Source organism: Bison bison, unplaced genomic scaffold (assembly GCF_000754665.1).
Source record: "Bison bison bison isolate TAMUID 2011002044 unplaced genomic scaffold, Bison_UMD1.0 scf7180017864193, whole genome shotgun sequence".
Lineage (NCBI taxonomy): Eukaryota > Metazoa > Chordata > Mammalia > Artiodactyla > Bovidae > Bison > Bison bison.
The window spans coordinates 3,231,550-3,253,958 of NW_011494765.1; the positions used below are offsets into that span (position 1 = coordinate 3,231,550).

At 41.1% G+C, this 22,409-nt stretch overlaps 1 protein-coding gene across 2 annotated transcripts in view; it reads left to right on the plus strand.

The window, feature by feature from the left end:
- PBX3 (pre-B-cell leukemia homeobox 3) overlaps positions 1 to 19,816 on the plus strand; it is a 226,776-nt gene extending 206,960 nt beyond the window's left edge. Inside the window, exons 6-9 of one of the 2 annotated variants that reach the window (XM_010844084.1) lie at positions 12,960 to 13,125; positions 14,545 to 14,657; positions 15,438 to 15,527; positions 18,266 to 19,816. In XM_010844084.1, the coding sequence (XP_010842386.1) occupies positions 12,960 to 13,125; positions 14,545 to 14,657; positions 15,438 to 15,527; positions 18,266 to 18,358 (462 nt within the window). In that variant the 3' untranslated portion in view covers positions 18,359 to 19,816. The remainder of the gene's footprint in view (positions 1 to 12,959; positions 13,126 to 14,544; positions 14,658 to 15,437; positions 15,528 to 18,265) is intronic. The other variant, XM_010844085.1, reaches the window with a different exon arrangement.
- Positions 19,817 to 22,409: the final 2,593 nt, after the last annotated feature.

The following is a 22,409-nucleotide window of genomic DNA, read 5'->3' on the forward strand; positions in this document are numbered from 1 at the left end:
TTTTTATTTTTTAATGAAAGAAATAATTTTAAAGGAATCTTTAACTGAAAACATTGTCTGTGGTAATTTAGAACCACCCCTCAGCGTGTGTTTTAGAGAGATGAACGGTGTCATCTGTTCTTCATGTACTGTGGCCGCAAGGCTGACGTTTTATATACTTTTGCAGATGCGCCTCTCTGTGAATGTCACGAGCAGTTACCAGTCTATCATGCACTGAGTAGAAAGGGCAGAGCCAAACTGTAAGGGTGTCAGTACGTTATGGCAATAAAATTTTTCGCAGCCTCAAATAAAAAAATACAGTATTTGACAAGTGCATCTGTTTTAAATTATTTCAGATACTATGGAAACAGAATTTCTGTTTGTTCAGTTCTCCCATTAGAAGTGAATTGTGTTTCCAAAAGCTGGTTTTCAAGTCAGTTGTTCAGAGTTTGGAACTTACTTTCTAAAAAGAAAATGAAATGGTCTGGATTCTTGGGCTAGCTCACATTTTAACCGTAAAGGAAATGAAATATTTTACACTGAAAAAGTAGGCTGAATATTTGAGAGAAAAAATTATTTCTCTCATTAAAAAAATTAAAAATGTGTCAGGTAGGTGTACAATTGAATAGGTTCCTCTATAGCCTCCATGGGATTCCCTGCTTTGGTAGCCCTAACCACTTAATATAATAGAAAATAAAAATTGAAAGAATTCTTTTTGTTTTATGAAGAATATTAAGGAAAAGCAAGTCTTATTACACAAGGTATAGCGGGAAAAGCACAGGAAAAGCTGTGGCCCTCAGGCAAGCTAGATAAACTCTCTGACTTCAGTTTTCACATCAGTTAAACTGGGTCTTTGTGGTACTACATGAGATAATAATGTAAAATTCCTGGTAAAATGACTGGCTTTAAATGAGCTCTCCATAAATGGCTGCTGTTAAAATATAGGTACAGGTAGGATCCAAACCCAGGTTTCCTACAAATTCCAGGTCCACTGTCTTGTCTGGCAAGTGGCTGTGTTGGGACAGGAGCAACGGAGGGACCGGGAGGCCAGGATAGAGCTGTCAGTTTGTGTGGAACCACGCCCCACAGACGTGGCGGACAGGAGCTCTTGGTCAGATGTCACCTTCCTGGGAGAAGGCTTATCACGCTCAGGTGTACAAGGGAGCAGCCCCTTTCCCCTTCGTTCACTGCTCCCTAGTCTCCACTGCCAGGACCCTGCCAGTACTGGGGGCAGAGACAGGGTCTCTCAGAATCCAGAACTCTCCAGAAAGGGTGACCTGACCTTGTGACAAGAGGAAGTGTGACCTGCAGAGGGTTTTTTGTTGTTGCTCTTGTTGCTTGTTTGTTTTAAGAACAGGAAGAGCTAACACTTACCTGGTGCCTAGCACATCCCAGGCGCAATCCTGTGCCTTTTAACATATTATCTCATTTAGCGTTCAAGGCAGCCCTATGGGAAACAGGCATCATTACCCCATCTTGTAGACCAGGAAAGGAGAACTTAGATGATGTGACTGCACGAAGGTGACACAGCTAGGAAATTACAGAGCAGGGATTCACACGCAGGTCTGTCAGCTCTCAGGCGCCCTCTGGGTTCTCAAGGGAATGCACACGTGTGGTCATCTACAGTGTGTCCAGGCTTTCTGTCTTTTTATAAACTTTACTGGTTGTGTGCCCTTGGGAAGGAGAGGAATGGAATGAGATTTAGTTTATTAACACCATTAACTTTAAAAATTGAACAGGATCTGGCTTCCATCCCTCATTTCAAATCGAACCACATAATGGGGATGAAAACATATTGATTAGAGAGAAACTATTTATTAGAGGTAAAATTGTTTACAATGTAAATAAGCTACATGTTCCATTATACACGACTTGGCCTTTCAACATTTCATAATCTGTTGCATTTAATTAGGCACAGTACATAAAGTATGCATCACAAGTAAACATTGGAAACACAATGGCAAATTTTTCTAAGATCTGTGCTTCATAAATTTTCAGTTTGCTAATCTCAGTAATTATGTTTTGGTGTCAGCTGCTTTTTCCAAACAAGTGCTGATTCTCTCCCTTAAGTCTTTAAGGAAGCCAAACTGAGGATGAACTCTAAAGTTCTGTACTTCTCCCTATTGAAGATTAAGTCATTAAGTAATATTTTTTCTCTTTTATTTAACATTGTTATTAAAATGGTAAATAAATGGAGTGATAGAATTTGAAATGTAAGGTACAATTAATGCTAATTAATAAATTGGCTTTCAGTGACTATAGAGACATTTTAGATGGTCTAGCTTTTTAAATTTGAATGACATTTTTCTTAAAGGCAAAGCAATCTGGGGAACTTTAGTGGTTTGAGAATTACAAAGTATCTGATTTTAATTATTTCAAGAATTCTCAGACCTGCCAACCCCATCCTTCAGATAGAATACAGGAATGGGATTGTTGAGTCCTGTAGCTGTGTGAGCCAGCACAGTGCCTGGCAGTTACACTCTTCAGGATTATTAAATGACTTCTAAGTGACTTTTTTTAAAAAAGAAGATTGGTTACAGTTTTCATTGAAAAGTGCATGTTTTTTGAAAGTCTTTTTTCCTAATGAAAAAAAAAACCCAGAAATTACTCATCTGAAATCAATTTGAATATTTGAAAACACATAGAAAAACACAAAATTAGAATTTACTTGTAAACCCATTCCAAACGATAAAAGACACGTGTCCTAGTACTTTTTGTATGCATACATGTATGTGTATGTTTGCATGTACACACCTATGTATGTCTATGTGTATTTTTACCCCACCTCAAATTCTTATTCTCTATGAGAAGGAAGAAAAAGCCCTTTCCTCCTCTTTACAGTACATTGTGAATAGTAACCCCATGTCAATAAATATTTGTCTTCAACATGTTTAATCAGTGATCATATTCCATTATACAGATGTGCTATAAATTAATGTCTCCTCTCTTTTTACTACTTTAAGTAAGACTGTAACAAATCTCTTTCATATGTATCTCTAAATATTTACTCAAGATAAATTCTAAGTAATGCTGAATCCAAACATATGTCTATCCATATTTGCTGGCTTACTTTACAGAAAGGCTATGCTAAATAATAAGTAAAATGTGTCTACTGCTCTCAGTTTATTTCTTTAAATGTTTTTGATTTCCTGATGCTAACAAATTTGTTCTTTGTTGAGCTCTGAAAGGTCACTGTGACACATCTAAGTGACTGCCTGAGTGAGCTTTGTTTTTACAGCTCAAGGTCTTCCCTGGATGCATCCTGTCCAAGGGACTTCCACATGTCCTCACACAGAGAAATTAGTGCATCCGTGGGGCTTTCCTGGTGGTCCTGTGGTTGGGACTCCAGGCTTCCACTGTTGGGAATATGGGTTCTCTCCCTGGTTGAGGAACTAGGATCCCGCATACTGCACCGTGCAGCCGAAAAATAAACTAACTAAGTAAGATAAATAAATAAATAAAAGAAGTTAATGCAAACAGAGTGTGCCTGCTCACTTGAGGCAGCAGTCTTAAACGCGGGTGCACATGCTTCACAGAGTAGGTGAAGGTTTTCCAGAGGGTACAAGGGCATGCATGGTTTTAAAAGGGTTTCACTGGTCAGCTTTCCTTTGTGTGTGTGTGTATATATATGTGTGTGTGTATGTATGTATATATAAATGTATATATACATGCTGCTGCTGCTGCTGCTGCTCTGCTAAGTTGCTTCAGTCGTGTCTGACTCTGTGCGACCCCATAGACGGCAGCCCACCAGGCTCCCTCGTCCCTGGGATTCTCCAGGCAAAAACACTGGAGTGGATTGCCCTTTCCTTCTCCAATGCATGAAAGTGAAAAGTGAAAGTGAAGTTGCTCAGTCGTGTCTGACTCTTAGTGACCCCATGGACTGTAGCCCACCAGGCTCCCCTGTCCATGGGATTTTCCAGGCAAGAGTACTGGAGGTGGGTGCCATTGCCTTCTCCAGTATATATACATACTCCTTCCTAAAACCCACTTGCCTCAGAAAGCTGCTAGGGTGGAAGTTCATGTGGTTGTCCTTTTTCCTCTTCCCCTTCCCACCTGTTCTTTTCCCACTTTATGAAATAGGTACTCCCACTCATTGCCCCAGAGTGTGAGACCCTTTCTGGTGCTCAACAAAGGATTGTGTGAAATATTGGTGATAACCAAACCTCCTTCAGTCAGCACTTTATAATCCAGCACCCTTCTGCTTAATACATGTGTTGATTCTGAATTGAAAAATGTGTTCAAAGTATTCAGTGGTTTACAAAAAAGTTAGTGAATCAGAATCTAACCAATGTTCCCCTCTGAAGAACTCTGACTTCATAAGGGGGAATTTCAATGCTGATAAAGATAGAATTTTTAACAATAAAGTGGTTTTTTTTCAGCTATTAAAAAAAATAAATGAATGTGTGATAAAACCTTACTTTTGATGGTCAAAGTAAGTATTATTTATCAAAATAAGTATTTGTATTGCTTTGATTAATTTTAGATTCAGTGTACTGATAGCTTAATCCAGAACATGTTAAGCATGTAGAGCATTATAATTACAGGAAATAAAAAAGAGTTTAAAATATTCAATTTCCATATATTACTTGTAAAACATAAAAGTATATTGCATTAGTATAATATGGGAGGGAAATGAAATGGAAATACCGTTCCAAAAACAAAAGAGAACACAAAAATTTTGACTATTAAAGAAAAACAAGTTTATATGTTTTTAAAATGGATAGTGGGTATCAATTTTCTATTTATATTTGGTTGGATGCATTTTAAAGAACAGTGTTATAGTTTTATTTTAAAATGTCAACATTTATGGCATACTAAAATAACATTGTTTATAACTGTAAGCTCATAATGAAAAATTGTAGATGCCAACTTAAAAAATGTACAAAGGAGAAAAAAATGTATGAGCAAGTACCTGATTTTTCACCTTTTTTTTAGGCAGTATTCCAAGAAAAGGTGTGCAGACTACTAATATGGGATAGGCGCCTAGACAAAAGGCTGCCTCACCTGGCTTCAGGTGGTCTCACAGGAACTGTTCCCCGCAATCTCAGTCTCCCTCCCACTTAGTGAGCCCTGGGGTGGTGTGGGTGATGAGAGCACCAGCAGAGCTCCTCTTCAGGCTTTCCCTGGTCTGGAGCACTCTCTCCTCTCCTGTTTCTTAGCCAGAGGCTGCTGGTCCGTCAGGTGCTTCACCCTGGTACCCATGGCTTCTTGCTCTCTCTCGGCTCCCTTGTTCTCCACGATGAAAGTATTCCTCACTTGTTAGACCTCACTTCTTCCAGAAACACTCCTTGCAGAAACACTCCTTGATTCTCCTTTCCTATTTTCCTTTAGAATGGTGTCTCCTTCCCCTTTCATTATAAAAGAGAAGTTAAGAAATTAAGGGAAAGGGGAATCAAGTCAGAAAGTAGAAAAAGTCTCTGGGATCTTGGAGAGGTCCAGGTAGATGGAGGCAGCTTATATTTTTGGCTTCTTTGTTTGAACAGGGCTTCTAGAGGTTTGTACCTCTGAAATATGGAGTCTCAGTAGAAATACTATTGAATTGAATTGAAGCTGAAGTCCAGTTCAAATTTCACCTTACCTTTGAATTCTCCTTTGATTTCCCATACCTGCTGGGGCTTATCTTCCTCCAGATTCCTTTTAGAGTCTGTTCTCTGTAGTTTAGTGTGTTATCATCACCATCATGCAATTTTTGTTAATTATTTGAATGTGCAGCATTGTTTTTATGACCAGATTGTAAGTTCTAGGCAAGTAGAAGTTCCTGTTTATTTTTTTGTCTCCCCCATGGCACCTAGTACAGCACTGACTGTAACACGTATTCAATAAATACACCACAGTTAATTGTAAAAAAGGGGGGAAAACTGATAGGGAGTTATGGGGTTGAAATCTGGATTTGTCATCCTTCACTATATGATTTAGGGCCATTTGTGTACAGTCTGCATCTCTTGATTCTTCATGGATAAAACATGGGTGACAGTGATAATTAATAGTATTAGGTAATCACTATGGGCCCAAACCATTAATGTACCTAACATTTCTATGAGAAATATATTAACCTTCTTATTATTGTTCTCATTGTATATGACAGGAATACTAAAATAATCTGTCCAGGGCCACTCATAGTAAATAACAGTGTGGATTTGAAACCAGACCAAGTCCCAAGTATTTATTCAACATGTGATACTGCCCACATCTGATGTATCTACCTCAGAGTTAAAGATTCTAAGTGAATCTGAGAATTAAGATTAAAGATTAATCTTAAATCTTTAAAGATTCTAAGTGAGTAGAAGGCACTGGGTATATTTTTGGGAAAAAAAAAAAGTAAAAAAGTGATACAAAAGTTGAATTTAGTTACTGTATTTGGAAAGCATTTTTACTTTTCTCCCCAGCTGTATTGAGGTATAACTGAAACATAACACTGTTCAAAGTGTGCAGCAGATTGACACAATACATTTAAAAACTGCAAAATAATTACTACACAGTGTTAGCTACACCACCTCCATCCCATGACATAGTTACCATTTGTTTTTCCTGGTGAGAACACTTAGGATATACTCTTAGCATTCAAGTATGTGATACAGTATTATTAGCTATACTCAATCCCTGGTAACTTCCACTCTACTCTGTTTGTTTGAGTCTGTCTTTTTTAGATTCCACATTTAAAAACATTTTAATTTTTTGCAGTTCGTAGGTTATCTTTTCATTTATGGTTTCCTTTGCTGTACAAAAGCTTATAAGTTTGATTAAATCCCATTTGTTTATTTTTTGCTTTTCTTTTTATTGCCCTAGGAGACTGACCTAGGAAAGCATTGGTACAATTTATGTCAGAGAATGCTTTTCTTATGTTCTCTTTTAGGAGTCTGATGGTATCATGTCTTATATTTAAATTTTCAAGTCATTTGAGTCTCTTTTTGTATCCGATGTAAGGATGTGTTCTGATTTCATTGATTTACATGTGGCTGTCCAACTTTCCCAACAACACTTGCTGAAGAGACTGTCTTCTCCCTGTTATGTGTTCTTGCATCCTTGGTCAAAGATTAATTGTCCATAGGTGTGTGGGTTTATTTCTGGGCTTTCTGTTCTGTTTCATTGATCCATATGTCTGTTTTTGTGCCAGTACCATGCTGTTTTGATTACCGTAGCTTTGTAGTGTTATCTGAAGTCTGAGAGGGGTATGCCTCCTGCTTTGTTCTTTTTTCTGTGAATTGCTTTGGCAATTCTATGCCTTTTATCGTACCATGTAAATTTTCAAATTATTTGTTCTAGTCCTGTGAAAAATGTCATGGGTAATTTGATAGGAATCACATTAAATCTATAGATTGTTTGGGTAGTTTGGCCATTTTAACAATATTAATTCTTCCAATCCAAGAGCATGGAATATCTTTCCATCTTTGAGTCATCCTCAGTTTCTTTTATTAATGTTTGTGGTTCTTAGCATATAAATCTTTTACCTCCTTTGTCAGGTTTACTCCTAAATATTTTTTGATGTGATTTAAAAGGGATTGTTTGTTTACAGTCCATTTCTAGTGTTTCCTTTTTAGTGTATGATATGACCAACAAAGGCTTAATTTCCAAAATATACAAACAGCTCATACAACTCATAACCAAAAAAACAAACAACCCAATAAAAAAATGGGCAAAAGACCTAAACAGACATTTCTCCAAAGAAGACATACAGATGGCCAATAGGCACATGAAAGGAGGCTCATTGTTTCTAATTATTAGAGACATGCCAATCAAAACTATAAAGAGGTACCACCTCACACTGCTCAGAATGACCATGATTAAAAAGCTTATAAATAACAGATGTTGGAGAAGGTGTGGAAAAAAGAGAATCCTCTTACACCATTGGTGGGAATGTAAATTGGTGTAGCCACTATGGAAAACAGTATTGAGGTTCCTCAAAAAACTAAAAATAGAGTTACCATATGACCTAGCAATCCCTTTTCTAGGCATATACCCAGACAAAGCTGTAATTCAAAAAGATACATGCACCCTTAGGTTTATGGCCTCACTATTTACAATAGCTAAGACATGGAAACAAACTAGATGTCCATCAACAGATGAATGGATAAAGAAGATGTGGTGTGTGTGGTGGTGCACAGATTGAAATATTACTCAGCTATAAGAAAGAATGAAATAATGCCATATGCAGGAACATGGATGGGTCTAGAGATAATCATACTAAGCGAAGTAAGTCAAAGACAAATACCATATGATATCACTTATATGTGGAGTCTAAAATATGACACAGATGAACATATCTAAGAAACAGAAACATGCTCAGAGATGAAGAGAACAGACTTGTGGTCGTCAAGGGGGAGGAAGGCTTGGGGGAAGAAGGATTGAGAGTTTGGGTTTAGAAGATGCAAACTAGTATATATAAACAACAAGGTCCTGCTGTATAGTACAGGGAAGTATATTCAGTATTCTGTGATAAACCATCATAGAAATGAATATGAACAAATATATATGTGGCTTCCCAGGTGGCACGAGTGGTAAAGAACCCGCCTGCCAGTGCAGGAAATGTGAGAGACTTGGGTTTGATCCTTGGGTTGGGAAGATCCCCTGGAGGAAGGCATGGCAATCCACTCCAGTATTCTTGCCTGGAGAATCCCATGGACAGAGGAGCCTGGTGGGCTACAGTCCATGGGTCGCAGAGTCGGACACGACTGAAGCAACTTAGTACACACACAAATGTATAACTGAATCACTTTGCTGTTCAGCAGAAATTAACACTAAACCAACTATACTTAGATAAAACATTTTTTAAAAAGGAAAACATTGTACTTTTTAAAGGCAGTTGGCAGTCTGCAGGTGAATAGAGTCGGGGGAATGCATGGCTATAGTAAATGAGAGGGAACAGAAGCTTTTCCAGTCACTTGTTGGCCTTGCAAAAGGGCTCCAGAAAATAAACACTCTGAAAAATGCTCACTACTCATTCCCCTGATTGCCAAAGGCATTCAGCCTGGGAGCTGGTAGTGATGAACATCAGTAGGAGGAGGAGAGTACTTGTGTTTTTATTCTCATATTTAATTGATCTTAAAATTCTTGCCCAGCCCTTTACCTTCTGCACAGTCCAGAGTCATGAATCCTTGATATGTGGCTCAAAAGAGAAGCACGGGACAAAATATTCCTTTTCTCTTCACCAATTTCCTGCCCATGTTTCTATTCTGGGACCAATGTACAGACCATTGGTCAAAGACAGAGTAAGCTCTACTCTCCTTCCAGCATGTGTGTACAGCCTGACTCCATTGTGAGCCCTGTGTAGGAGGGGCCTGCATGTGCTGTGTAGCTTTTGGTGCTTCCTACTGGCTGACTTTTGCAACTAATTGTATCCATCTGTTTTTAAAAGGTGAAAAAGAACTCCTGAATTTAGGTGTCTTTAAAAGGTGAAAAAAAAACTCCTGAATTTAGGTGTTGATTTCTACATTAATTACACTGATCCCAGTTGCAGCAGTGTGGTCTTAATAGCTGATAGCTGCAATACCCAAATCTGTGATATCAGAATGTGACGTGCATATTTTAATTTGAGAAATAGTTTAACATTTCTAGATATTCATTTAGATGTGGTTATGCAGGTTAAACATAACGTATGATCAGTGCTTCTTTCATTGCTTCCAATTAAACCTTGCTTGTTAGTTTAACCTCTAGGTAATCCCATCAAACAATTGATGTCAAGGAAACACTGCCCACAGTAGCTTTGGATGAGTGGCCATTAATTTTAATTGCCTTGATATTAAAGATTAAGAAGTATTGGGACTAGCAGAATAGAAACGATCTGATGTCAAGCAAATCCACTTGCTAAAGCTTCCCCAGGCTGCTGGTGATATTAAAATTTTACTATGAGAATTAAATAAACCTTTATTAGTGATGACTGTTGTTTGATTGGTCCAGGGGTATGCATAAACACAGGATTCTTACATATCTGGAGATGAGACCTTCAATGGTATGGAGATTCCTCAATTATGAAACTGTTAATAAAGCTGTAATCTGATTTTCCTGGCTAGGTTTCATTAATGTATTATAGCTTCTCTGATTGTCAAGGTAATATTAACTACAAAGTATGGAATCCAACAGAGAATTGTTTAGAAGAAGAGAATTCTAAAATGGGCCTTTGTTGCTAAATTCAGAGTTGGGGAATTTTCATTAATTATGCTTAAGAAATGCCAAATTCCCTCTCAGCCAGGAATATCTCCCTTTCCACTATATATTCAATATTTAACTCTTTCAAAGGCCTGACAGTCTTAATCAGACAAGCTAGAGTGATGTTGTATATTGAAGGGAGTTTTTGTATGGCAGCTGTCTAGGTCTGCCTTCTGAGCTGAGGACGTGCTTGTGAAAGGTAGGGTAGGCTTGTGAAAGTAAGGGCTATGAGAACTTGCTTTAACAAGCATAACCAGAACAAATACCACCAGAGTTGTTTTCAATCTTAATTCAGAACCTTTATTTTTAGAGACATAATTCTGGTATGGGAATGAATCTCATAGTCACCGAGGCCGCCTTCTCCTGGTGCAAAAATCCCTCCCGGAACATCTGCGTCCATCCTCCTGGAGGCCTGGGCCCCAGGTTAGCATCACGTCAGCCCTCTCCCTCTCCCCTGGCCTACACTGTGAGTCAGTGGCCAAATTCTGCCTATTTGTCTTCCCTGACCTCTGCCCTTTCCACAGCTCCTGTTCCGCCTCATCACCTGTGTACCTACCTACCTAACTCTGCCACCCAGTTGCATGCCCTACACTATTGTGCCAAGCACCTACCCCAAGCATACGGGGCTGAAAGAAGGCAGAGTGGAGTTGGGTCCCTCAGGTCTGTTTGAGAGCCTAATATTGTGACAGCCTAGATACTGGAACTAAGGCCCGTACGTGGAATTGGAAGGGAACCAGATCTTAGTTCTGAGTAAAGAACTGTGTATCCATTGGAGCTGCCTACAGTGGAATCAGATTCGAAGTGAGTACCATGTCACTGGCGGTGGAGATGCCATGACACAAATAGAAAATAGAGAAGGAGGTGCAGGTTTAAAGAACACCCAAGTTCCATTTGAGATCTGTTGAGCTGCAGGTTGTGGCAGAACATTTATAAGAAAATGTCTTAAAAATCAAGAACTGAAATTCTTCATAGAAGTTAGGGATAGAGGTGGAAGTCTGGTTCACAGAGACCATAGTTAGAATTGTTAATAGAGATAAGATTGCTTAAGGAGAAAGAAGAGAGCTAAGAGCTTGAGTCTTGGAGAAAGTGTGTATGTGCACACACACACACACACACCATAGTGTATCAGGGAAGGAGAAGCAGAAGCATAATGTCACAGGTGATAATTACAAGTGTCAGATGCTGCTGAGTGGCAAAACAAGTTGAGAGAGAGAAGGTCATTAGATTTGGAACAGGTGTGAGGCCTGTGTGATGACAATCAACCACCTAGCCCTTGAGATTGTTAAGATGCTACTTGAGAAAATGTGTGCAAAAGGCTATGTGTAATGCTTGGTGCAAAGGAGATGCTTGTTAAATAGTTACTACTACCACCACTGTTTGAAGAAAAGAAGGGACACATAATCCTTCCTTGCTGGTGAGGGAGACGACAGTGGAACAGAAATGGCTAGGAAGCCCTGAACTGCAGCATATTTGCTTCCTGACGAGTTTTGGCTTGTTTCTGTCTGAACCTGCACTCATGGTAACTGCACAGGTCTTCAGCGAATGTGCTGGCGTGTGTGCACGCACATATGTGTGCACAGTGACCCCCCAGGATGGGACTGCATGCGGGCAGCAGCAGGCCAACATTGTCTTCCTCGTGTGGCTCCCTTGCCAGGGCTCTCTAGCTTTCCCTGGAAGGATGAGCACCATGGTTTGAAGAATGAGAGGTCTATTTCCAAAGCAATTAAAGGCTTGGCAGAGATGGTCAACCAGCGTGCCCACTGGTATAAATTGGGTTGGAGGGCTCATATCACTCACTCCTTATCCTTTTCTCAGAGTCCCTAAATAACTATTCAGGATGAAACTGTGACCCACTCCGCCTGATACCACTGCAGCATGCTCTTTTGAAAGATGATTAAGAAATTATTAAGAAGTATTTTTAAACTGTTACTTTAACAAGAGAGAGGTCAGAGCCTTTTACATAGCAAAGTGGGTACCTATTCATACATTGCTGTGTGGGTTTTAGCTTCTTCTTTATATAGCTCAGCTCCCAGGTGCCTGAACACTCATTGTAACTATAAGCAGTGCATCTTGGGCTGAAGTTTTGTTGTCAGTGAAGTGTGATGAAATCTGCCTGTTGCCAAGTTCCTCCTAAGAAATCTCTTCCATTTGTGCTGGTTGACATCATAAGTAGTTTGCAAAAGAAATAAGTATATTCCACCTGATGAAATCAGCTGCTGATTCTGTATTTGCATTTGACCTTATTGAATTGCTTGAGTTTTCACGTTGTGACCTTCTCACATGTTAACTGGCAGAACTTGAGCAGCCATCTTGGCAGACGTACAGTATCTTCTAAGGCAGGAGACAAAGGGGTTTTTCATCCATTATTAATTGATGTTACTCTTTTCAGCAGACCAAACATGATTCTACTGTACAGCTGCCAAAATTGTTCCAGACCCCAAAAGAACAAGTCATTCTTTCACAAGTGTTTCTTATTATTTGCCTAACTTAACAAACGTTTCATTTTTCAGCTCCTTTGGGGATGGGGGGAGGACTAATCATTTATATATGAATTGGTATACACCAACTGAATATTTTTGATATATTTAAATCTTTTTATTTACCATTTTAGTAACTCCAAGAAATGGTCTTATTCCAAGAGTGTTGAGAGGTTTGCCAAAAGAGTGAGTGAGCCTCAGCACCATTCTTCTTTATCCCCGAGATGTGATCACAGGCTAGAATCAAGTGTCTCCCAAGGTCTCCCCCGGGGGTCCTACAGTTAGTATCGGAAATTTGATTTTTGTTTGTTTCCTCCTTTGACTCTCGCTTCCCCTTACTCACGTCCTTGTGATTTATAGGTGTCCAACTGGTTTGGCAACAAACGAATCAGGTACAAGAAGAATATTGGCAAGTTTCAGGAAGAAGCCAACCTCTATGCTGCAAAGACAGCCGTGACAGCCGCGCACGCAGTGGCCGCAGCCGTGCAGAACAACCAGACCAACTCGCCCACCACGCCGAATTCTGGTGAGTATGGGTGCTCACTCCCTCCTCGGCTCAGGAAGCCCGAGGCCACACATCCCCACCTCATGGACCAGGACACAAGAACCATACTGAGGATACAGTGGACTCATAAAGATTTCTATTAAAATGCAGGCTTCTTCCTCGAATCAGTGAATGAGTGGTTGACCAGACGGCCTGTAAACCCACTGTTCATAGTGAGTGCCACTTACTACCAGGAGAACCTGGAACTTACACACTTAGAAGTGGTTTTTAATTCAGCAGTGAGGCCCAGTGCTATCCCTAATGATTATTTTAACTATATTGTTCCATGTGCCATTTTAAAATCCGTAGTGGTCTGTCAAAGAACGAGTGAAATAGCAGAAGTGGGAGATTGACCTATTGCTGTGAGTAATGAGACTGGAATGCTGGGGTTAGTACCACAGTGCTTTCTCCCTGATGTGGCTGCAGACTCGAGTCTGCGGTCCTTCCTCAGTACCTGTGCTGACTTGGTAGGCTCAGCACGTGGTTAGCTGATCAGGACATGGTTAGCTGTGAGAGATATGGTAGTTAGTACATGGATGCAGTATCTTGGCTCCTTATACAATACATTTTGGCCAAATTTTTTGTGGCATGTTTGATGGAATTGGAAACGTTAAAATTACAGGGAACTTGAGTAGCAACGAAAGATGTGCAGCTAGCCCAAACAGATGGGCTTGAGAAGCAATTCAAGGGGCTTTTCTAAGGAGATAATTTAAATATAATCTTTAAAAATTCAGAAAGGGAGGGTTTTTTGTTTGTTTTGATGTCTTCTTTTTCCCTCCATCCCACCCCAACCCCCCCCCGCCCCCCCAGGTCTTTTTAATGGAACGTGGAAACTGATGAAAGTTAGGCAGAGTGAATGGCTAAGAAAGAGCTTCAGGGACTTTCTGGAGGGCTAGTGGTTAAGACTAAGGGGCATGGGTCAATCCCTGGTTGGGGAACTAAGATCCCACATGCTGCTTGGCATGGCCAAGTAAATAATAAATACCTTTTTAAAATAAAAATAAATAATAAAAAGTCTGGAGGAATTTTTTTTTAAAGCTTCAGAAAAATGTTTCTTCTCTGGGTAATTGTCCACCATGACAGCTAATGATGGTGAAGAGCTCACTTAATGACAAGTCCTGGAGATAAATGAAAACAAGGGGATAGTTCCAAGCCAGCTGCTGGGTGTTTCTCTGTTTTGATTCTTCCTTTGTTTCATAGTTGGGTTTCCCCATCACTAAGACTTTTCTAGATGCAAAATTCACTTCTTGCAATTATTCTCCATCCTCTTAGATCTAGAAATGCTTTATGTTGTACACAACCTTTCCCTTCTTTACCTCTTCTCCTTTCCCTGCCTCTGGGTCTTTGAGGATTATGTGTGTAGCTCTCTGTTATTCAGCTACTTAACTCTTTCCTTTCCAGGTTCTTCTGGTTCTTTTAACCTCCCAAATTCTGGGGACATGTTCATGAACATGCAGAGTCTGAATGGGGATTCTTACCAAGGGTCCCAAGTCGGAGCCAATGTGCAATCACAGGTAGGAGAAATGCCCCAGCTGGGGCCTTTCTAGCAGGGTAGGGTTTGGGCTCAAAACTCCTTCCTCTCGCCCCACGGAAGTGGTCTGCACATCGTGCAGAGCCTGTGCTGGGTGCTTCCAGATGTGACCCATCTGCCCCACCATTTAATTGAATGAGAAGTCAAGTGAACAGTGACTTTGGATGATTCAAACTTGATACACTTTGTGAATGCATTCGGCTCTGGCTTGAGCTCATGGAGAGGGGTTGGGTGCATCTAACTTCTGTAACAAAATAGAACAGAAAAATCGTGTGTGCCAGTGTGTGTATGGTTCTAAAACATATTACTCTGTTTCATTTCTATACATTTTTTAAAGTCAGAATACAGAAACCTGAGTTCTTAAAGTATATTCCAGGTTCAGCTGTTTTTCTAATCCTCTTAATGGAAAGCAACTACTTGTTGTTATGCATATTTCGGGGGGGTGTGTGTGAGAGAGAGAGAGAGAGCCAGTATATATATTTATAAGTAGTTTTCACCCACAGCCACACACATTTGGTTGGTATAGATGAAAAGTTTGCATTGCCATGAAGCTGTTATTGTTTAGCTGGCATGAAAAACAGATGTATGAGTTTAAATATGCAAAGAATTGTTGAAATTCTGCCAGTCACATTTGATTGATAAATTTGTCTCTCATTCAAGATGCTAAACCCTCGTGGCACACATAATTCAAATTGTTTCCTTTTGTAAGTGATGATGTTTTAATAGTTTGGGGATGATGAATTTTGTTTTGTCTCACTTCTAGGTGGATACCCTCCGTCATGTTATCAATCAGACGGGAGGCTACAGTGATGGCCTTGGAGGAAATTCACTGTACAGTCCACATAATTTAAATGTGAGTACTCTGGGGAGCAAGATTTGAAGAGCTGTAGGAACAGTGTCAGGTAAATAGTAACTAGTAAATAAATTAATGGCCATTTGACTTGGCTTCTCATCTTTCTGGCAAGTGGGGGAAGGCAACAGCTTTACTGTACTTTTATGAACCTAAACACTGATGTTACCTTCATACCATTAGAAGTCCTCACAGAGGCCCAGGGTGGCTGGCCTTCTGTCATCAATAGAGACTTAAGCATTAGCCCATTAAGGTGCCATCTTCTACCGGCCGTGCTGTGTTCCCGGGAGATGGTGAAAACAGGTCATTTATCTTAGACTCCAGCAGTAGGAAAAATTCCCAAACACAGCTCAGGTGAAGGGGATGAGGGCCCCAAACATATTGACACACCAAGCTAAACAAAGACTCCTGTTCTTATGAGCAACTTGCTACATTGTCAGTGTCCTCGGGAACATGCTCAGCCTTTTTAATGGCCTCTCAGTTATCAGGTATGGAGGGAATAATTTAAACTTTTGTAACCAATTGACCAAAACTTTACTTTTCCCTCCCACCCTGACATGGATTGAAAATAGCAAACAGAGCACCTGAAAGGCAGTAGATGGGGGTGGGAGAGGGGGATACTGGGTCCCCAGGGTAGAGACAGAATCTAGGGTTTCGGACTAGGGAGGAAATGAGCTGCCCAACACACAGAGTCAGAAATAAAACAGATAAAACTCTCCCCTCTTAGGGCCCAGCTTGCTCTGAGAGTAAATATTAATGATTTAAAAAGTGATTGAGGATGTTCAATTGTAAAAGGAAAAAAGGACCATTAAATACTCAAATCTTTTACATTGGAAATGTCAAATCTTTCTTTTTAGGTTTATAAATAACTCATAATAACCCACAACAAACCATATAAAAAGCCTTTTAGTTGCATTTCTCCTTTTTCATTTAAGTGTTTTGAAATGCTTCAGAGAATGTGCGATATCCTTATCAACATGATAAAATATGAAACTGTGATTGCCTGCAGCATTTTACAGACATGAATTCCATCTTCGCTGATGAGGCTTGATAAGGCGCTGTTGTATAATACAGTGCATAATCTCAAACCACCAGAGTAAGGATTAATTTATTTTGAAAAAAAGAATGCTTGCTGACAACCTCTCCTCCAGCTGCCACGCTGGGTAAAAATATTGTACATTTGTTGTTTATAAATTTGGATAAAAGAGGAATGATGTTTACTTCAGATGGAATATCTTTAGACTTGTGTCTGCGTAAGAGTTTTTCTTTTTCTAAGTAGATTTTCATACCTGAGGGGTGAGAGCAGCTTACCTTTGAGACAGAAGATTTCTTTGCGTCCACACACACACACGTGCTTATCAGCATCCAACCTACACAGCTGAGGCTCTGAAGATAGACCGCCATAGCTTTGTTTATTTATCTTCCTAACCTGGATTGAATGCACCTCCAGCCTGGAAAACCCTTTTCCCTTTGACTCTGGTCAGCTCTGTGAGGTAGTTTGGTTCTTCTCTTTACCCTCTCCTCGCCATTTCTCTGTGGACCTACGGGGAGGAAAGGTGCTTTATATGCTGGACCCTGCATTTAACCTGAAGACTTAGAGGCTCCCTATGAACAACATGTGGGACGAAGGAGAAATTCCCAGCCTACGGCTGGGTAAGGAATCTAGACAGAGTTCTTAGTCATCCTAGGGGCACAGACCTAAAAAGAAGACGTTTTGGGTGGACTCACGAAACAAGTTGCAGGTGGATATGAGCGAGGCAGGTGGATGTGCGGGAGGCAGGAGGAGGCCCCCCGGCCCGCACCCTCACTGGTACGGGGGCTCCGGGTCTCGGGGCCGTGCAGCAGGAGGCCGGGCTCTGCCGCAGGCTCTGGGTGTCAGCCAGCTCCCCTCGCCGTCTCTCCAGAAAGGCCCGCCCCGTCACTTCCACTCAGTGTTCCCCAGCTCACCAGTCCAGCACCTCCCTCTTCTTGACTGACATAAAAATATGTAGCGACAAGCTGTCTGCCACAGCAGAAATCTGATCAGACATTGATTTCAGCAATTGCCTCTATAGGCCGAGACATAAGGCAAATTTGTTTCTGAGCACTGTTACTGCCGGTGCAGGTCTGAGGCAGGAAGGGCCGGCAGCCTGTGAGGAGTGCTAGCAACAGCCCGAGTAGGAGCCCCACTTACAGATAATTGCAATCCGGATTTGAATAGTGTGTGCGCCTCCACAGTTCATGCATTTTCATTCTACACAATCCTATTTGGAAGGAATTTCTGGCCTTCATTTTCCAAGGGTTATAGGAGCTGGCTGTCAGGCATGTATAGAAAAAGGTCGGGGGGACTTCTTCTCTATGGAAACGAGGATTAAGCTGGGTTGAGGTTTCTACTTTGTGGAGCTCAAGGTCTTGCCAAAGCATTGCATTGAGCTTCTCCACCGCTCCTTTCTTACAAGATTTTTTTTTGAGTCATTTGATTTTTACCAGCAAATCAAAGACCGAGCGAGGTGCCAGCTCCAGACCAGCTGAAGCCCTCCTTCAGCGTGCTGACTTATTGCCAAGTCTTTACTTGGTAGGATGGATTTGTTTTACATGCATTTAATCCCACTTTAACACATGCTTCAAACTCCTGCCAAAGTGGGTTTAGAAAATACATTTTGCTAATGCATCTTTGCTCTCATGTTGTCATCAGGGTATTTTCAGTCGGGGAGTAGAATTAATATGGAGACGTGCACCGATGAACTGTGCTTCCCTTTCAGGCTAATGGAGGCTGGCAGGACGCAACAACTCCATCTTCTGTGACTTCTCCTACCGAAGGCCCAGGAAGTGTGCACTCCGATACCTCTAACTAATCTCCGGCAACACTTTTCCCTGAGCTGACATGCCTTGATCCGTGCATTCAGAGCAATAGGAGGAAAAGGAAAGCGCTTTTTGTAGCCCACCATCTACAGCTTTACTGTAAAACCTTGTCTTATTAGAGAACTTGGTAAATCTGTTTTTTAAGGAATCATAATCATTTGTATTTATACTTAAAAAACACACAATGTTAAAAAAGCACTTTATCCAATTAGGCCAAGGTTTAACATTGTTGACAGTCCTGTAGCTATTTTATCATAATTTATTATCAATATTTTACATGAATGGTTTCTCACTTGCCAATTACTTGGCCTTAAGGGTAAAAAAGTACCATATATGCTAAACCTCAATCGTTAAAGCAGATACAAAGACTCACCTCACCTAAATTGAACTTCTTGCATATTTCCATCGCAGACTTGGATTGTCCTTCTTTCATATCACTAATGGAGTTGGAATAAAGGAGCTGTTTGGCTAACTGTTAATGATGGTTGTGTTTAAGAATCTTCCTCGTCACACTTGTGTTTCGATTTCTTATGTTATAATTAGATCAGAGACCGGTAGCATCTTTTCTCTCTCTGAAAGCACCAGTGCCCAGAGTCTGCTCGGTAATGACATTATGGATCCAGATTGTTTTGAGAGATGAAGATCCTTGCTGCTGATACAGGTGACCACGAGATCCGTCTGGGGGGTTACGGTGTGCGCTGGGTGCTGCACAGACTTGTCAAGGTTTGCTACGTCCTCTGGGCATCCACACAAAGGCCCTGCTCTCTGGAGTGTTGTATATAGTGTAGCAAAAGAGTATTTATACATCTCACCAATCAAAACACAGCTTTATTACCTCATGCGAACTCATACGAACCAATAGAATTTCAACATGTTCTGTAGCTTAGAGTGCTCACTTACTACCTCTGAACAATACTCACGCTGTAGTTTGTCTCTTTCTTATCTTTTTGCATCTTGTAATTAACTCTTTGTTTCTCTTCATAAAATGTAATGTACATTGTAATCTTTTAAAAGAAAAATCAGGGTTGCATTCGCAACTTTTAAAAAACTGAGAGTGGAAACATTGGGTCTTAAATTAACACAGGATCAGTAAAACTGTTGTAAATACTGAGAAGCATTTTGAATGTTCTTCATCTTGTTACTAATCCATTCAAAAAAGAAAAAGAAAAAAAAAAGCGATGACTAATTGTGATGCATTCAGATTTCAGTATTCAGTACTGTATATTTCACCCTGTGTAATAGGGCCCCCTCTCCTTTCTCTCTTTTTGTATTGTATGCGATTCTGAAACTGATTGAGTCATGAAAATAATTTGTGGCGGTGATTCTAATGTATTAAAAACGTTTCGTGTTCCTTTCTAACTGGATTACGCCCTGGATTGAAAAAGTCTTCCTCGTGGTAGTTATATGTAGTTTCAAACATGAATAAACTTTTTGCTTTCATGATTAAATGTTGATGCAAGTTTCTTACCCCACCACGTGAGTCAGTCTGTGCAGGCAGAGGAGAAAACCCACCTAGAAGCTGGCCTGAGCGTGTAAATGCGTGACCTGTCAGAGAGAGGGACTCGAGGTGAATCCAGATGGGGCTGGAGAGGCTGACCACACTCTGCAGGCTCTAGGTCGGCTGCCAGACCACTGTGAGGTGTCCTCACTTGACACTCATGCTCTAAGAATACCACGAGGAAAATACCATCCCCATTTCACAGATGAAGAAACTGTAGTTCATAAAAGTTAAGCAGATGCCGCCAAGTCAAAGGCCTAGGCCAACAAGGGCCATGCTTGGAACCCAGGTCTGTGTGTATTCTTGTAGCTCACTCTCTCCTAACCTAATGATGCATCTGGCACCTGCTGGATGCAAAGACCTGTTCGGTAATTGTTTTTAATATTTATTTTTATTTATTTGGCTTCATGGGGTCTTGGGGCACATTGTATCTTTCTTTCTTTCTTTTTTTTGTTGCACAAGGACTCTCAAATTGTGATGCATTAGCTCAGTTGCTCCATGGCGTGTAGGAGCTTAGTTCCCTGCTGCTGCTGCTGCTGCTGCTGCTGCTAAGTCACTTCAGTCATGTCCAACTCTGTGCAACCGCATAGACGGCAGCCCACCAGGCTCCTCTGTCCCTGGGATTCCCCATGCAAGAATACTGGAGTGGGTTGCCATTTCCTTCTCCAATGCATGCATGCATGCTAAGTTGCTTCAGTCATGTCTGACTCTGTGTGACCCCATGAACAGCAGCTCACCAAGGCTCCTCTGTCCACGAGATTCTCCAGGCAGGAATACTGGAGTGGGTTGCCATTTCCTTCTCCACTTAGTTCCCTGACTGGGAATCAAACCTGCGTCCCCTGCATTGCAAGGTGAATTCTTAATCACTAGATCACCAGGGAAGTCCCTTGTTTGGTAATTTTAAAATAAATAATCAGTCTTGTCACATTCACTTCTTTGCTTTCATAACTTCGGTGAGATACCAGTTTAGAACAGACGAAAGTTTGTCCAAAAAGAGTGAGCTTCAGAAAAAAAACCACAACCTGTCTTAGCATACCTTTGAAAACTAAACTGATAAGATGTAAGACCAACTAGAAATCCTTTAGCCAGATTAAACATTGTTTTGTTCACATTGTCAGAAACTCCATGTATTTACATGTCCATCTGTCGCTAATATCTAAAGCTTTGTAGTAAAAGAAGTCGATAGCAGGTAATTGGCCTGTTTACTATATCTTGAGGAAATCGACTTACAGGAAATCAGATTAATGTTAATCAGTTGCAGCAAATTGTCTCTGATAAATACAACTGTTTTACTATTTCAGTTGGTCAAGCCAGGCAAAACAAGGGCTAGGGCCACCGTTCGCATTAATCTTGAGGCAGTTACACTGTGAGAGTAAACTTTATAAAATAGATTGCCCTCAAAGCTGTCCTCCCTTGAGCAGGCTCTCGCCTGCCTGTAGGAATCTCTCCCCTGGCTAAGCAGTTATTTGCATGATTCAATTAGCTTATGGGTCAGCCTTTCTTATCTTTGTACATAAAACCATCGCTATGCTGTGTGGTTTTGCAAAAATATCCTGTGGAAACCAGACACACACGCACACACAAATACATCTTCAGAGTCTAGAAACACACATTTCCTGAGAACCACCCCAGGTCTCCTCTCGGGCCAGCCTAGTGAGAAAAGCACATAGCGGTGTTGGAGATTCACATGATGACTGCCAACACTTAAGGAGGGAAGGATATGAGTCTGTATTCTGGGGAGGCCTCAATGAAAACAGCAGTTGCTTTCCCAGAAGCTAGTTTCGGAGGCACTTGTACATAACTCCCTCTCTGCTCTTCAGTACCCCTCTAGCGGAGGCCAGAAGCACCCTAGCTTCATAGATAAGGAAACGGGGGCAAGGCTTGGGCTCCAAGGCTCTTAGGTCTCCCTCCAGAGTGGGTGAAATGTATTGATCTGATAGATTTCACTAGGTACTTTTTCTGGGGTAAGAAATGGGTTAGACTCTCAATCCAGAGCACAGTGAAATCAGGCCCCTACCCTCAAGGGGCCAAGATCCTGGACCTAGCCCTTGTTCAGAAAGCAGACAGGGTGCTGGAGAGACTGGTAGGTGTCTGAACCCCAAGACAGGAGAAGTGAGGACCCCACAACCCACTCACAAGTTCAAAGAACACAGCAGCAGGAAACCACCGGAAACACCCCATTGCAGATTAGGGGGCCTGTCCATGCATCCAGCCAGATGCACAAGGGTACGTGGGGGCTTCTATGACACGACGCGTGCTTTTGTTACTGACACTGTGTACTTGCGTCCACTTGCCGACACACAGTAAAGCCAATCGACTCCGGGTTGTGGGGAAAGGAAAGGACAGAGTTTATTACAGGGCGCCAAGCAAGAAGGTCAGGACAGCAAGTACTTAAAAAGCCTGAACTCCCTGATGGGTTTCAGCAAAGCATTTTTAAAGGCCAGGTGAGGGAGGGGCGTCCCAGGGTGAGAGATCAACTCCCACACAATCCTCTGGCTGATGGTAACAGGGCGTTGTCACAGGGGTTAACGTTATCAATCCTCAGG